The sequence below is a fragment of the Chiloscyllium plagiosum genome, unplaced genomic scaffold (assembly GCF_037043375.1).
Source record: "Chiloscyllium plagiosum isolate Xiang-an unplaced genomic scaffold, Cpla_swu_hap1 HiC_scaffold_9, whole genome shotgun sequence".
NCBI lineage: Eukaryota > Metazoa > Chordata > Chondrichthyes > Orectolobiformes > Hemiscylliidae > Chiloscyllium > Chiloscyllium plagiosum.
The window spans coordinates 53384861-53402385 of NW_028270147.1; the positions used below are offsets into that span (position 1 = coordinate 53384861).

The 17525-nt window shown below is 39.5% G+C and overlaps 1 protein-coding gene across 2 annotated transcripts in view; it reads right to left on the reverse strand.

The window, feature by feature from the left end:
• Nucleotides 1-213: 213 nt before the first annotated feature.
• hook1 (hook microtubule-tethering protein 1) overlaps nt 214-17525 on the reverse strand; it is an 89450-nt gene continuing 72138 nt past the window's right edge. For both annotated transcript variants that reach the window (XM_043699279.2, XM_087990619.1), the window contains 6 exons: nt 16878-16912; nt 14333-14415; nt 11297-11397; nt 7669-7770; nt 4731-4799; nt 214-1766 (listed from right to left, as the gene is read on the reverse strand). In XM_043699279.2, the coding sequence (XP_043555214.1) occupies nt 1620-1766; nt 4731-4799; nt 7669-7770; nt 11297-11397; nt 14333-14415; nt 16878-16912 (537 nt within the window). In that variant the 3' untranslated portion in view covers nt 214-1619. The remainder of the gene's footprint in view (nt 1767-4730; nt 4800-7668; nt 7771-11296; nt 11398-14332; nt 14416-16877; nt 16913-17525) is intronic.

Genomic DNA, 17525 nt, shown 5'->3' on the forward strand with positions numbered 1-17525 from the left:
AAAAGTTCACCTTTGGAAATCCTTTCAAACAAATTTCTATGTGACCCAGCTGCTAAATGCACTAGCGCTTCTGGAAATCTGTGCATCCTGATTTTCCACATACTAAATCCTCTCCCTCATCCCCACCATCCCCAACCAACACAGGGGGATAATATCAATGAAAAAAGCTACATTCTTTCAACACTGTTTTTCACAAACTGATAAAATGAAATATACTGTAACTCAAGCTTTATTGTAGAATAATCTTTAAAGCACTTGAATGGCAAAGTTACAACACTTCAGTTGCACTGCAAATATGATTCAATCAGAAAGAAAGATAGAAAAGTACAAAAAGTTAAGAATCATAAAATTTGACTGGACCTGAACACATCTTTCAATTAGCTATGGGAGGTTCTGAAAAGTTTTTCCAATATTTGAAATCATAGTAACTAAAACAGAGTTTCAAAATCTACTAAATGCAAACAGAGAATGCTATATGTTGCAGTTTTTTTTCTCTTAAATCCTGACAATATTCCATTTAATAAAAAACTTTATCTTTTATATCTTTAACCTTTTAATTGTTACCACCGGTGAAGCAACAGTTTCAGCAAAGGATGATCAAATGCACCAAATCTAGTTCACGCAGTAGTAAACTTTGGAAATCAGACACAGATTTAAACACAAAGCTGTATAAATGCCCATTTGGGAAAGAAAAGTCCAGCGTTCAGGTGTTTTAAATAAGATATTTTGATAAACATATTCCTAGTAACGATTAAAATGTTCTAAAATCTGTAACTAGAACATTCTATAAGAACATAAATCCAAAATAATTCAGAATTTGATAACTATATTTGTTTTCTCAGGTTATAAAAATAATCAATAAAGACCCAACTTCTGATTTATAAACATTTAACTAAAAATTAGTTTTATGGAAACTAGTTTTGTGGAACTGTATAGTAAAAATCCTTAATACATTTGTGAAATTTCACTGTAACAAGTTCTAGTTTAAAATTTACAAGTGTTTTCAATACAATCTCATGTAGCACATTTCCTCAATAAAGTGAATTGATTTGAATGTGTAGCAATGTCAAAGTTAAAACAAATTAAAAGAGGATTTTATTGCTGTGTATACATATTAAACTTTGACCAGAAGTAGAGATTACAATTACATTGTATATCTTTTCAAATTTACAAATATGTTTGCAAATGTATTGTCACCCCTTTAAGCACAGAAACAACAACAGAACTTTTTAATAAAAAGCAACAAAATATTACTTCAGGAAGCAAACATTCTCCAGTAAATGAATTCATTAAATTAAAACCAGGAAATATATATTAAATATAACTTTAAATTTTGATCTAACAAATAAAATCCAATATAACTTCCTCAAATTTTCATCTTTGGATCTCACATTTCTGTACTGTATATATAAAATAATTTGGATAAAGTATAAAGGAACCCTCACAGAGTTAAAGGTAAGCTTTCTATTGGGACTACTACAAAATAGAAATATATTACTGAAAGCAGAAATATTATAAAAATACAGATCTCAGTCATATTCCTTTTTTATTTTAGGTTCTACCTTTAACAATTTTCCTCTTTTTAAAAATGGGACACCAGTATATTGCAATTAGTTGATCTACTTTGAATCTGCTGCAGGCGTAGCGACGGTGAGAGTTTTCCGTGTGCTGGTTACTTGTCGTTGTTTTGCTAGGAATGACCGATTTGCATTTAGATTAAACCCTCCTAACCGGGCTTCACTGGCTATCTTCTGAAAAGCCAAACTCTGAAAATAGTTCACAATTACTTGTCTTACATTGACATAAAGGAAATGATACAAAAAAATCTGTTTGTAAATGAGTGACCTAAAGAGTTAGAGAAATATCCACACTTGAAGAAATGCCAATAGACACTTAAACAACAATGTTTTTTTAAAAAAAATCACACTTTAATACAATGTATGAAAAAGTGTTTCACCTTCACAACTTTATTTTCACTAGTCACAATTTTCTAGCAATACCAAGTTTTATACACGTCAGATACCTCAGGTTTTTTCAAAATGAATTTTGTAAAGTATGATAAATTGGAAAAAATATGGTGTAATACATGAAAATGCTTAACTTGACTGAGCAGAGAGTTGAAGTCAGTCATGGATTTGAAAGTGTACATGGATTTCCAGAAGAGGTATGACAAAATGCTACATAATAGACTTGTTAGCAAATCTGTACTTCCTGGAATTTGAGAGACCGTAGCAACATGAATAAAATATTTACTGTGAGATAGAAGCATAAAATATTGGTGGAGTTGTATTTAAACTTGGAGGGAGGAATGTAGTTGTCTTCTTGGGCTTGATATTCATGCCATTGCTTTTTTTATACTTAGATATTTAGGGCACGATTGCTTATGAATTGAGGAATATAGTGTTAAACTTTAGGAATGCATATCAGGCAATTTTTTCTCATTTGGTGAACATGGCACATACCCAGCAAGTAAAAATCAAACCAATGAATTGCAAAATTGCACTTCGGAAGGTAGAATGAGGGAAAGCCACAGAAACCACACAGCATGATTTTAAACACACTCAGGAATGAAGAAACCAAAGTGTTTACATATACTAGTCCTTTGAGAGTGGCAGGCCAAAATGACAAACTCTTTTAAACTGGCATGTGTGATCCTTAGCCTTGTACAGAAACCTTTTTAAAACACTAATCAAGTCTCAATGAAGAAGTGTGTCAAATTATTGAAACCACACTTCAGGAAGGATGTCAAGCATTTGTCAGAATGAGAACATGCTTCAGTTATCTAGAGGGATGAAGGAAATTAAGATTACTCTTTTTATAGCTGGAAAATTAAAGGGGTAGAGCTGTTCAAAAGCATGAGAGGCTTTAACAGAAGAAACAAGGAGAAATTGCTTTTGTTGACAAACTGTTATCAGTGGACACAGATAAAGTCCTCCCACTTCCTCTAGACAATTGGGGTAGCCATAGGCACCCGCATGGGCCCCAGCTATGCCTGTCTCTTTGTCAGCTACATGGAACAGTCTATCTTCTGTAATTACACTGGCACCATTCCCCACCTTTTCTTCCACTACATTGATGACTGCATCTGTGCCACTTCATGCTCTCACAAGGTTGAACAGTTCATCAACTTTACCAACACATTCCACCCTAACCTTAAATTCACCTGGACCATCTCAGACAGCTCCCTCCCCTTCCTGGACCTCTTCATCTCCATCCACCAACTCAACACTTACATCTTCTACAAACCCACCAACGCTCACAGTTACCCGGATTATACCTCCTCCCACCCTGCCTCCTGTAAAAATGCTATCCCTTAATCCCAATTCCTCCGCTTCCACCACATATGATCCCAGAAGGACCAGTTCCACCACTGAACACACCAGATGGCCTCCTTTTTTAAAAGCCGCAATTTCCCCTCCCACATGATTGATTATGCTCTCCAGTACATCTCATCCACTTCCCGCATCTCTGCCCTCTAACCCCACCCTCCAACCGCAACAAGGACAGAACCCCACTGGTCCTCACCTTACACCCCATCAACCTCCGTATACATCGCATCATCTTCCACCATTTACCCCATCTACAAACAGACCCCACCACTAGAGATATATTTCCCTCCACACCCCTACCACTTTCTGTAAAGACTGTTCCCTCTGCGACTCCTTCATCAGATCCACGCTCCACACTCACCACCCCCCACTTCCTGGCACCTTCCCCTCCCACCACAGGAATTGCAAAACCTGCGCCCTCACCTACGTCCAAGGCTCCAAAGGAGCTTTCCACATCCATCAAAGTTTCACCTGCACTTCCACTCGTCATTTACTGTATCTGTTGCTCCCGATGCGGTCTCCTCTACACTGGGGACACAGGACTACTACTCACACAGTGCTTCACAGAACATCTCCAAGACATCTGCATCAACCAACCCACTAACCCGTAGTCGAACACTTCAACTCCCCTTCCCACTCCACCAAGGAAATGCAGGTCCAGTGCCTCCTTCATCACCACTCCTGAACTACCAGATGCCTGGAGGAAGAATGCCTCATTGTCCACTTCGGGACCCTCCAACACCATGGCATCAATGTGGATTTCACCAGTTTCCTAATTTCCCCTACCCCCACCTTATCCCAGATCCAACCCTCCAACTCAGCACCCCCTCATGATCTGTCCTACTAGTCCATCTTCCTTTCCATCTATCCACTCCACCCTCCCCTCCAACTTATCACCATTACCCTCATCTCCATCCACCAATCACACTCACAGCTACCTTACCCCCAGCCCCACCCCTTCCCATTTATCTCTCTACCCCCAAGGCTCCCAGCCTCATTCCTGAAGGGCTTTTGCCCGAAATGCCAATTCTCCTGCTCGTTGGATGCTGCCTGACCTGCTGTGCTTTTCCAGCACTATATTCTCCACTCTGATCTCCAGCATTTGCAGTCCTCACTTTCGCCACAGGTAAAAGATAATCAAAATAAACAGAATTCAGCTGAGGATAAATATTTTATGCAATAAGAGGTTAGGATCTGGAACACTGTCTGAAAGTGGTGGAGGCAGATTCAATCATAATATTCAAAAGGGAATTAGGTCTATTTGGGGAAAAAGAAACACTTGCAAGAACAATAGGGAAAGAGCAGAAATGAGACTAATTCCATAACTCAGTGAAGGGCAGGCACGATTGCTACTGTGCTGAAACATACATGATTCTATGTTATCCATTGCTAATGACTTACCTTATTGTACCATGCTGTTACTATCAACTCCTCTTCATACCCTCGAAGTTTTGCTTGCTCACATTCACGCTAGTATAAAAACAGAGAAACAGTTTGAGCCACTCAAGGACATTTTGTTAAAAATTTCCATTGCATTATAAATACAGGTAGTTCTCCCGTAACACTGTAGTTGCTTGCTTAATATAAATAGTGGGGCCTTTGGGAAAAATGGGTTAGAGGCTGACCAGCAAATAAACATTACTCACGATCGCTCAAAAATAACCCAGAAGTCTAACACAAAGTATAGCACAGCCTGAATGAAGATATAAATTATATTTATCAATGAAACAAAAGTAAATTTAACACAAATAGTTAAATTAACACAAATTTAACACAACTATTTTAAAAATAGTTAATTCAGGGACAGAGGGTCATAAATAGTGTGTCAGATTGACTCCCCCCATTCCTGTTAAGCAAGCTATATCACATATTCTCTCCTTTTGCTTAAAACACTTCATAATATCTAGCTTCTCTTGTAGTGTTATAGCCTTTCTTTCGCGTTCACCAACCCCCATTTTATCACCAGGATGCTTCTCGCTAACATTCTTGTCACTACACTCCTCCATCTTATCCTCCAAAGGGATAATCTAGGATTATGTACCTTTCACTGGGAGCTGCTCTGTCAGCAGCTGACATCAGTGCATGCTCAGAACAAAGTGTGCAAAATGATCGCCATTGGAATTGCACTATTGCAAACACTGAGTCTGTATCAGAGTGATGCTGGAAAAGCACAGCAGGTCAGGCAGCATGCGAGGAGCAGGAAAATCGACATTTTAGACAAAAGCCCTTCATCAGGAATGAATCCTGATGAAGAGCTTTTGCCCGAAATGTTGATTTTCCTGTTCCTCAGATGCTGCCTGACCTGCTGTGCTTTTCCGGCATCACTCTAATCTAGACTCTGATCTCCAGCATCTGCAGCCCTCACTTTCACCTATTGCAAACAAAAGTAAGTGTTCTCGAAAATACTGTTCCTTAATTCCTCAATGATGTTGTCAACAAATTGCACTGCCGGAATGTTCATAATCTGGGAACTACCTGTAGGTAGCTTTCCTGAATTAGATTTTTGGGATAAGTAATCCAGAGAAATGTTGAAACTATATGTAGTTTATAACTATTGTGCAAAAATACGACCTACCTGTAATTACCATGTTTAAAAATAGTAGATGTTGGTTTAACCCCAAAACCAGTTAGATAAAATAAAAATGAGGACAAATGTCTTTATATAGAAATTATGCCAAAATATATATGATTTCTGTGGTTACTTGTGGGAACATTAAGCCCAAAGTTTCTGCTCAACTATTTTGCCTATGTGAGGACTTGAAAACAGATGGAAAGCAAATGGTAAAACAATGCCAGCTGAGAAAATAAACTACTGTTTTCTGCTGTGGTGCCTCACTGATTATTTTGTTTTTGCTGTGCCTGTTCTTCTGTTGTTACTGTGCAGAGTTTGGGAATGTCCATGGCGAATACCATGCCAGCTATTTAGTCCATCAAAACTTGGTGGAGACGAGGATCTGGAAATGCTGGTTGCATTGAAACTGACAACATTTTGGTTAAGCATAGAGCACTAATCTGTAGAACTGCACCTGAAACTTTTCACAGAAATGTAAGAAGAACTTTTATTCCTACAGTGCATCATGGAATAAACATCTAAGTGAGGCCATTCCTCAAGAAAAAGCCATGCCTTCTTAGATATGGAACCACACAGCAGAGGCATCTCAGATTCTCTCTTTCTCAGAGCTGTGTTGATTAAGTTCAGCCAACTATCTTGTACTTGCCATTTCCATCACACTCTAGATTCATGCCTTGCAGAACTCCCAGATTCTGACCTGTTATTTTAACCAGAACATTTGTATGGCAGCTCCACAAAGTTTCTGGTCAATGGTAACACTCAAAGTTAAGTGTTTTAGCAATTGCAGTGCCATTATGAACAGATAGTTGGAGTTCTTTTTATCGAGAAGGCTGGTCATTGTCTGACACTTTTGTAGCATATCTGTTATTTGCCAGTCCCCAGCGTTGTCAAGGTCTTGCTGCATATGGACATGGTCTACTTCAATATATGAGTGTGTGTAAATGCTGAACATTGTCTGAACATTGATGAACATCCCCAATTCTGATCTTATGGAAGGAAGGTCATTGATGAAGCAGCTGAAAATGGTTGGACTTAGAACACAACCCTGACAAACCTAAGGCCTGGGACTGAGATGATTGACCTCCAACATCCACAACTTCCTTTGTCAGGTATGACCTTAACAAATGAAGATTTTTCACTCACTGTCAATTTACTTAAACTTTTGCTATGGCTTCTTGATACCATAGTGTCTTAATGTCACAATCTGTCACCCTCATCTCACCTCTGAGCTTCAGTTCTTTTATGTCCTTGTTCATGTTAATGGTTGCACCAAGGTTGTAGTGTGGTCAGGAAACAAGTAGTCCTCGAGAAGATAAACTATGTATTCTCTAGAAGGTTATTGCTGAATAAATATCATTTGATTTTATTTTCAATGGCACCTACCATTTTGCTAATGATCAAGAATAGACTAATGGGGTAGTAATTGACTGGTTTGGATTTGGACTGATGTTTGCAGACATATCATAACCTAGACAATTTTTCACATTTGTACAATTTTGTACTGAAACAGCTTGGCTTCCAAACCTATTGCTGCATTTTGTAATTCAAAAAGTGATTGGTTTGTTGCAGCTTGGGGATATGCTTCTTGAAACTATGGAAAAGCTATATATCTCTCTCAAAGTTTGAGTCATCAAATAGTTAAACATATAGATGGAGCAAGCTAGATATTAAGGGGTTGGAGTAGGCTTATTACCAATCAAGACTTTACAATATTATTGACAAAACGTTGTTGTAATTAAAATAAAGCGAAGTACTAAAATGACATACCTCTAGCATTTGTATCTTTTTATCTTTCTCAGCCATCTGGGTTTTCAGTATATGGATTTCTGTACTTGCTGGGTTCTGTTTTGGATCCAGAGCTTTAATCACCTGTTTAAGTAATACAACATGGTTTTCCTCATTAAGCCTCATTGTAAAAATGACTGAATGTAGGTTTACTTTGGGTGGAGGAGACAGTGAGAATGTGGACGTTGGGAATCCTGGTACCTACAGAACTTTTAGTCACATTTTCTAATTGCCCAACATTGTTGTTAACTCCAGCACAAGACAGTTTCTCAGGAATTTTTTCCTTAACTTTGCAAGCTCCATAATTGGAAGATGAAATACATGAGACTGATGAATTTCAAATGGGATGTTAAGAGGGTCACCTGACCCCAGAAGGAAAGCCAGTGATGAGCTGACCAGCCAGAAAGAAGCTCATTCTAGAGATATAACATGCTGTTTTGGTTGTTGGTGGTGGTGGGGGTGAGGAACCGACTGAAATGCTGAAAATCAGATGACTACCCCTCACAAAGTCCTACTTTGTGGAGATACCAGCCAATCAGATTAGCTACAGCTCCAGCAGTCTCAACAGCACCATAAGCTTGGTAGTGAGCACTGCAGGCAGATCCATGAATGTCTTGGTCTAAGGTAAGTCTAGGGGATTGTCTGGGGAGGATTTTAAAAGTTTAGGGAAGAGGTAACAGGTAGAGGGATTTTGAGGGGATGGAAAAAGAGGTATCGGGGGTTGGGATCTACAGAATGGGTAGGTTGAAAACATAAGGGGATTATTATCTTTGAGCTTGCTGGTGCAGTTTGGGTGCCCCCTGAAAATTTGAACACACTTCCTTCCCATTGTTTTGTAAACTTCCACAGAAAAATAGAATCCAATCTCATCCAGCTGCCTACACCAAACACATTATGGTTTGGACTGCATATTATATGAGTCAACTGATCGTTCAACAAGCTAAATTCATCCTTTATAATTTATTTAACTATGATGAGTGGGCAGCCAATTTCAGACCCTGTCCACTCCATGTGATGGCATGCATCTCAGCAGTGGGTGATGAATGTGCTGGGCTAGCTACCTGACATACAGCAAGTGTAAACTAGCCAAAATCACATCCAGCAGGTGCCATTCAATAGCCAGCCCCTTGTTTCTTGTGATTTCTTGTTTGCAGAATCTTCCATTTCCCTTCTTGCCGAGTTGAAATTGTAAACAAAAATATACATGAGAACACGAACCAACTGATGGAACTTTTAACACCTTTCTCCACATTTGGAAAACTCAGGAGTATTGCAATACCCTCTGGTGGCAGGTTCCAACTGATAGAATGTGCTCTATAAATTATCCCTCTGAGTTTTGCATATTTTAAAAATAAATTTTAATTGAGCTAGAATGCTATCTCTTGCCAGCATGCCTTATAATTCCTGCCCAATGTAGCCTCCACCTTCAAATAAAGAATTACCATTCCAACCCGCAGAGTTTTGGCATTAAAAAAAGTCACCCCAGGAAAACACAGGGATCAAAGACCTTCAATGCTGCAAGAAAGGCTTTCTCGAGGGAAGATCCTGCGAAAGTCTGCAAGGGCAAATGCTGGCAAGTGGGACGAGGTCAGATTGGTCGGCGCAGACAAGTTGGATCAAAGGATCTGTTTCCATGCTGTCTGCCTCTGACAGCGATAACGACAGTGATCAGTAATGACAGCAGGATATAACTCTCACATTCAACTGCTACAGTAGGCCAGAGTTCTTAGCAAAGATTTTCAGTCCTAATTTAGGTTGGGACTAATAGTGTGGGATCCACCAAACAAATCTCAATATTTGGTCTATTAACCAATTTATAAGAGTGATTCATAGAGAAAAGATTAAAAATCTAACCTTGGGGAGTTTAGTGAGTTCAGACCGTATCCTAAACTTGACCACAACTTAGTGTTAACTCATTTCGGCCACACACACCTGTTGCCCTTACATTGCCAATTTACCCAGTGTCCAGCACTGGCAGGCCTCAGACAAAAGTCCTTAAGATTATGTTGAATAAGTTAATTTAAAAAAAACCTAATTGATTAAAAAAAATGAATTTCCTACATTTAGCTTCTTTTAATTTCTTATAAAAACCAGCAGTTAACTTCAGAGCCCGTTGAACAGTACAGCACAGGAACAGGTTCTTCAGCCCATAATGTAGTGCCAAACATGATACCAAATTAAACTGATCCCTTCTGCCTGCCCTTGGCCCGTATCCCAACGTTACTTGCATATCCATGTGCCGATCTAAAAAGTTCCTTAAACACGCCTATTGTATTTGCCTCCATCACCACCCCTGGCAGTGCATTCCAGACTCCTACCACTCTCTGTGCAAAAAAACTTGCCCTTCACATCTCCTTTGAACTTTCTCTCTCTCACCTTAAATGCCTGCCCCTGAGTACTAGAGATATTTCAACTCTGGGAAAAAGATTCTGACCATCAACCCTATCTATGCATCTCATGATTTTATAAACTTCATCATCTCCCCTTAGCTTCAGCCACTCCAAAGAAACCAACCAGAGTTTTTCTAACCTCTCCTTATAGCTCATACCTTCTAATCTAGGCAGCATGCTAGTAACCTCTTCTGCACCCTTTCCAAAGTCTCCACATCCTTCCTGTAATGTGACGACCAGAATTGAACGGAAAACTTGAAGTGTGCCCTAACCAATTCCCCAAACAATAAAGGCAAGCATGCCCACACCTTCTTTACCACCCCTTCTACTTGTGTGCCCACTTTCAGAAAAATGTGGACTTGAACCCCAAGATCCCTCTGTACATCAGTGCTGTTCAGGGTCCTGCCATTAACTGTATATTTTTCCTTAACATTTGACCTCCCAAAGAGCAGCACCTCACACTAACCTGGATTAAACTCCATCTGCCATTTTTCCCTCCATATCTGCAACTGCTCTATATTCTGCTATATCCTTTGCCAAATCTTCTACACTATCCGCAACTGCACAAATCTTCAAAGTGTCTGTAACTACTTGAAACTGTCAGTTAAACTGTGGAAGTTGTGAAACTAATCTGGTAATGATAAACCTCAGGCTTATGTCAAGAAGCAGATTGGCACAGCAAAGTACTCATTTTATTTTAAAACCGTAGACATTTCTTTTCAAACATTTAAAGGCCTTGAGCTTGAAATAGCAAGTTTGTTTGAGAGCTCCTTTTGGCAGATATTCTGGGCTACTTTTAACAATTCCAGAGGGCATCTAGCTCCCCCAATAGTGTCCCAAGAACAAAGCATACATTACTTCTCCAAGAGACTTCAGCAACATTAGACCTCTTCCTACCAGGATTCTCCTTTAGTTGTAAAGAGCATTCAGTCACACTTTGGACATCTCACGAGTGAATATCAGATCTAATTGAAGTTGCTGCATTTCAAAAGCTGCCTCTGTGAGCCACTAATTTTCCATGTACTATTTTAGATGCATGTTTTGATACTTTGTTTAGATCTCATTAGGAACTTAAAAAAAGATTTGAAACATATCATGTAAAGAAAACAATTCGCAGACTAAAGTGAAAACAGAATTTATAGGGGTCAGAGGTTATAGAGAACAAAGATTCAATAAAAAGCCAGGCAGAAGGCTTGTGTGATTTTGCCACATATACTCACATTACGAGCTTTCTCCAGGTACATCTTGTACCTTTCCTCCATTGCCCGCATGTCTTCATCTTTTTTACTCAGGGCACGTTGCAACTCTTCAATCTTTTGAGCTGAAAGAATTAGATTTGCATTTTGGAAATGTTTCATTTATGGTTTTGCAGTTGTTATAATTGAATTGAATTGGATATTTCATTATGTTAAGGTGACACCATTTTTCCTTTCATGATTATGTAATTTAAGTTCTTAAAAGGAAAAACATTTATTTTTCATGAGAGATGAGTGCTGGTTGATTGGCAAGTGGACTCCATTAGTACAGGTGCTGCCAAGGGGATATAATGTTGTAATTGTACCAGCCTCTAACACTTCCTCTGGCAGCTCATTCCACACACGTACCACCCTCTGTGTGAAAAAGTTGTCCCGTAGGTCCCTTTTATGTCTTTCCCCTCTCATCCTAAACCTATGCCCTCTAGTTCCAGACTCTCCAACTCCAGGAAAAAGACTTTGCCTATTTACCCTATCCATGCCCCTCATAATTTTTAAACCTCTAAGTTCACCCTTCAGCCTCTGACACTCCAGGGAAAACAGCCACAGCCTGTACAGTCTCTCCTATTAGGTCAAATCCTCCAATCCTGGCAACATCCTTGTAAATCTTTCTGAACCCTTTCAGGTTTCACAGCATCTTTCCGATAGAAAGGAGACCAGAATTGCATGCAATATTCCAACAGTGGCCTAACCAATGTTCTGTATAGCCGCAACATGACCTCCCAACTCCTGTACTCAATACTCTGACCAATTAAGGAAAGCATACCAAACACCTTCTTCACCATCGTATCTACCTGCAACTCCACTTTCAAGGAGCTATGAACCTGCACTCCAAGGTCTTTTTGTTCAGCAACACTCCCTAGGACCTTACCATTAAGTGTACAAGTCCTGCTAAGATTAGCTTTCCCAAAATGCAGCACCTCGCATTTATCTGAATTTAATGCCATCTGCCACTTCTCAGCCCATTGGCCCATCTGATCAAGATCCTGTTGTAATCTGAGGTAACCCTCTTCGCTGTCCACTACACCTCCAATTTTGGTGTCATCTTCAAACTTACTAACTGTACCTCTTATGCTCGCATCCAAATCATTTATGTAAATGGCAAAAAGTAGAGGACCCAGGACCGATCCTTGTGGCACTCCACTGGTCACAGGCCTCCAGTCTGAAAAACAACCCTCCACTACCACCCTCTGTCTTCTACCTTTGAGCCAGTTCTGTATCCAAATGGCTAGTTCTCCCTGTATTCCGTGAGATCTAATCTTGCTAATCAGTCTCCCATGGGGAACCTTGTCGAATGCCTTACTGAAGTCCATATAGATTACATCTACTGCTCTGCATTTATCAATACCCTATGTTACTTCCTCAAAAAAATTCAATGAAGTTTGTAGGGTCTGTTTCCATGCTGTATGTTTCTATGACTCTATGACCCTAAGTGTTCACATGCTCATTTGACATTGCTAGCCAATTCGCCCTTATTCTACTCAAGGAAGCCAATTTGGGAAATGTACCTTCGATGAAATGACACCTAATCTCTTACTCATTGCATATTTGCACCACATAGAGGATATCTTTGCTCTGAATCCACAGCTGCATACCAAAACTTTCTTCGATGCCTGAATGGGCTCCATCCTACACTCAAATTCATGTTTGAATTTGAACTGTCAAATGAGAATCCTTTCCTCAATATCCCTGTTGAGAAATTTTCCAGGGAGTTCTCAACAATCTTCAGCCACAACTGACGAGTGGGTGATCCTCCAGAAGTCGAAAAGATCGTGAGTATCAATCTTCAGGGAATTCAATTTGCTTTACAGAAATAGATGGAGGCCTTGCATACTGCAAAAGCTGTGGGTTCTAACAACATTCCATACAAACACCACCCTCTGTGTGAAAAAGTTGCTGTTAGGTCCCTTTTAAAGCTTTCTTCTCTCACCTTAAACCTATGCCCTCTTGCTTTGGACTCCCCTACCCCAGGAAAAGGACCTTGACTATTCACTCAATCCATGTCCCTCATGATTTTATAAACCTCTATAAGATCACCCCTCAACCTCTGACGCTCCAGGGAAAATTGCCCCAGCATATTCAGCCTCTCCCTATAGCTCAAACCCTCCAACCCTGGCAACATCCTTGTAAATCTTTTCTGCACCCTTTCAAGTTTAACAATGGCTTCCCTATAGCAGACAGACCAAAATTGAACTAGGACAAAGTGAGGACTGCAGATGCTGGAGATCAGAGCTTAAGAATGTGTTGCTGGAAAAGCGCAGCAGGTCAGACAGCATCCAAGGAGAAGGAGAATCGACGTTTCGAGCATAAGCCTGAAGAAGGGCTTATGCCCGAAACGTCGATTCTCCTTCTCCTTGGATGCTGTCTGACCTGCTGCGCTTTTCCTGCAACACATTTTTAAGACCAAAATAGAACACAGTATTCCAACTATGGCCTAACCAATGTCCTGTACAGCCACGACATGACATCCCACTCCTTTACTCAACGCACTGACCAATAAAGGTAAGCATACCAAACACCTTCTTCACTACCCTGTCTACCGGTGACTGTGAAGCTGCACCCTAAGGTGTTTCTGTTTGTCAAAATTGCCCAGCACCCTACCATTAAATGTATAAGTCCTGCCCTCATTTATCTTACCAAAATGAAACACCTCACATTTATCTAAATTAAATTCCATCTGCCACTCCTTGGCCCATCTGATCAAGGTCCCATTCTATTCTGAGATAACCTTTACTGCTACTCCAGACTTGATTCCCACTAAGATAGTCCTACATAGACACCATGCCTCATTCAGTAATTTCATCTACAGATCACCAAATTCAGATGATCAGTCAAAGACCTGTATTGTTAATCTGAACATGTTTTTCACCAATGCTGCTTAACCTTCAATGCCCTTACAGCAACTTCTGATTTAATCTCATATAATGTATGGAATATTTTGCCTTTTCCTCCAGCTACGCTGATATTTGAAAGACAGTGTTCATTACAATATCTTAAACTTACAGCTCTGCTGTATTTCAGGTTGTAAGTCTTCAATAAGTTTGTTCTTTTTCTGCAGCTCATCATGGGCCTCATGGAGTTTCTCCCTAGGAGATAAAATGTATGACAAATTAGATGCTATTGAAAATTAACATGCAACTCCTAACTAATCTATGCACTCTGCCTCTGATTTTTATTTCAGTTTCTGTGTTGGAGTCAGCAGGACACTGGATGTTGTTGGAAACTATCAACTTTATCTGTGGGATTAGATTCTTCTGCTGACTAAACTGTAAGCAGTTGAACAGATCTGGATTTCTCAGATCAATTCTAACTATTACCTATTAAAAGTTTTATTAAATTGTTAATCTGCCCCATTTTACAGAACCAAAATAATGAAATCTTACAAAGCAGGAGGTCATTTAGCCCATCATACATGTAGTGACTTTTTGAAAGAGTCGGTGATAACAAGTGGCAATATTTTGGTCCTTGTATGCAGGTGCTATCCTTTACAATGCATCTCTTACAATCTATGTTTACGTTCTTACAATTTATTAGAAATTAGGAACCTTGCAGTATAGTTTTTAATATCAGTTTGGTTCGTGCTCCCAATTGTAAGCTAAGAACACCTGTTGCAGTACACCTCTGACATTCATTAGGAGGAAAGGCCACAGGAATTATGTCAATTCTTCAAGAGGTGAGAGGATTGAATTTTTAATGAGAAAATGTTTTTTTGCCTCAGCATAAGCTGAACTGACGATATTTGTAACCACTTGAAGTCTCACACGGAGTCATTAAATAATAAACTCTGGTTTACACAAGGTACTGGCGAAAAATAATTTTCATGAAGACTAATTTAAACAAACAATTCTCACTGTACCTCCTATGTATTTAGAGTCCTGGAGTCATTGAGATGTACAGCATGGAACCAGATGCCGACCAGATATCCCAACCCAATCTAGTTCCACCTGCCAGCACCCGGCCCATATCCCTCCAAACCCTCCCTGTTCATATACCCATCCAAATGCCTCTTAAATGTTACAATTGTACCAGCCTCCACCACTTCCTCTGACAGCTCTTTCCATACACGTACCACCCTCTGTGTGAAAAAGTTGCCCCGTATGTCTCTTTTATATCTTTCCCCCTCACCCTAAACCTATGCCCTCTAGTTCTGGACTCCCCAACCCCAGGGAAAAGACTTTGTCTATTTATCCTATCCATTCCCCTCAATGTTGTAAACTTTGATAAGGTCACCTCTCAGCCTCCGACGATCCAGGGAAAACAGCCCTGGCCTGTTCAGCCTCTCCTATTAGCTCAAAACCTCCAACCCTGGCAACATCCTTGTAAATCTTTTCTGAACCCTTTCATGTTTCACAACATCTTTCCGATAGGAAGGAGACCAGAATTCCACGCAATATTCCAACAGTGGCCTAACAAATGTCCTGTATAGCCGTAACATGACCTCCCAACTCCTGTACTCAACACTCTGACAAATAAAGGAAAGCATACCAAACGCCTTCTTCACTATCCTATCTATCTGTGACTCCACTTTCAAGGATCTATGAACCTGCACTCCAAGGTATCTTTGTTCAGCAATACTCCCTAGGACCTTACCATTAAATGTATAAGTCCTGCTAAGATTTGCTTTTCCAAAATGCAGCACCTTGCATTTATCTGAATTAAACTCCATTTGCCACTTCTCAGCCCATTGGCCCATCTGATCAAGATCCTGTTGTAATCTGAGGTAACCCTCTTCGCTGTCCACTACGCCTCCAATTTTGGTGTCATCTGCAAATTTGCTAACTGTACCTCTTATGCTCGCATCCAAAGCATTAATGTAAATGACAAAAAGTAGAGGACCCAGGACCAATCCTTGTGGCACTCCACTGGTCACAGGCCTCCAGTCTGAAAAACAACCCTCCACCACCACCCTCTGTCTTCTACCTTTGAGCCAGTTCTGCATCCAAATGGCTAGTTCTCCCTGTATTCTGTGAGATCTAACCTTGCTAATCTGTCTCCCATGGGGAACCTTGTCTAACGCCTTACTGAAAGCAATTCTAACGACTTTTCCTTGAAGTTACACAAAACCCCATAGTCAACTTCAGAAAATATTCAGTTTGTTTCAAAATCAGGTAAAATTTGGTTTAGAATACATAAAATTCACTATTATCCAATTGGAGAATTAGAAACAACACATAAATTCTAAGCATTGCAAGGATGCCCATACACAAAATTTAAAAATTCCAGATATATTATGCAGCATATTCAATACTACATAAAACAAAAGCAATTGGCCACCTTTATTTTTGAATGCACTGTGTCTATAACTACTAAATAGAATTGACTAATGGATCACAAAACATCTGTGGTTTTGATTTTCTTTAATGGATTGGTTTATAAATGTAAGAAGAAAAAGCTGAATCATGTTTTGATTGTCAGGGATACTACAGTGTAGGAAATGTACTTTGAATGTACCAGTCAGATCTATTACATCTATCTACTTTTATAAACTACATCACTGGACTTTATAAACTTTGTCGTGGAAAAATCATATTTAATACTATTTACTTACAAATGTGCATCCAATTTCTTCTTCAGTTCACTTGACTGCAAAATAAGACAATATTATCAAGAATGTTTGGTACATTAACCTAACATGGCGGAGACCATAATTCAAGCACTACATTTGATAACTAATTACATATTTTAAAAAAATATGCAATTAGTTTTTAAAAATATTATTTTTTAAAAATATGAAGCAGTTCAAGATGCTTTTTTAATTTTGCAATGCATATACTCTGCCATTCAGTAAGAAATCGCTGAACTGAGTGGCCTCAACTCCTCTCTCTTGCCCATCACTGAGAAACCTCAACTCTTGCAGTTGAAAAACGTCTCTCTCAGTTTTAAATAATTGTCAATGGTTCAACCTCTACTGCTCTATGTGATATAGAATTCCAAAGATTCAAATCCTCTGAAAGAAACTCATCCTTATTTTCAGCTGCTTCAGAGGCCCAAGATAGAGTTGCATTAGAGTTGTAGTAACGGCTTCCGTGCTGCTGAGAGGGATTTTTGCCCCCTCTTTTTTAAAAAAGAAATGATTCACTCATGGGATATGGGCATCACTGGCTGGGACAGTATTTATTGCCCATACCCAGTTGTCCTTAAGAAGGTGGCAATGAGTTTCCTTCTTCAACTGCTGCAGTTCACATGTTGTAGGTAA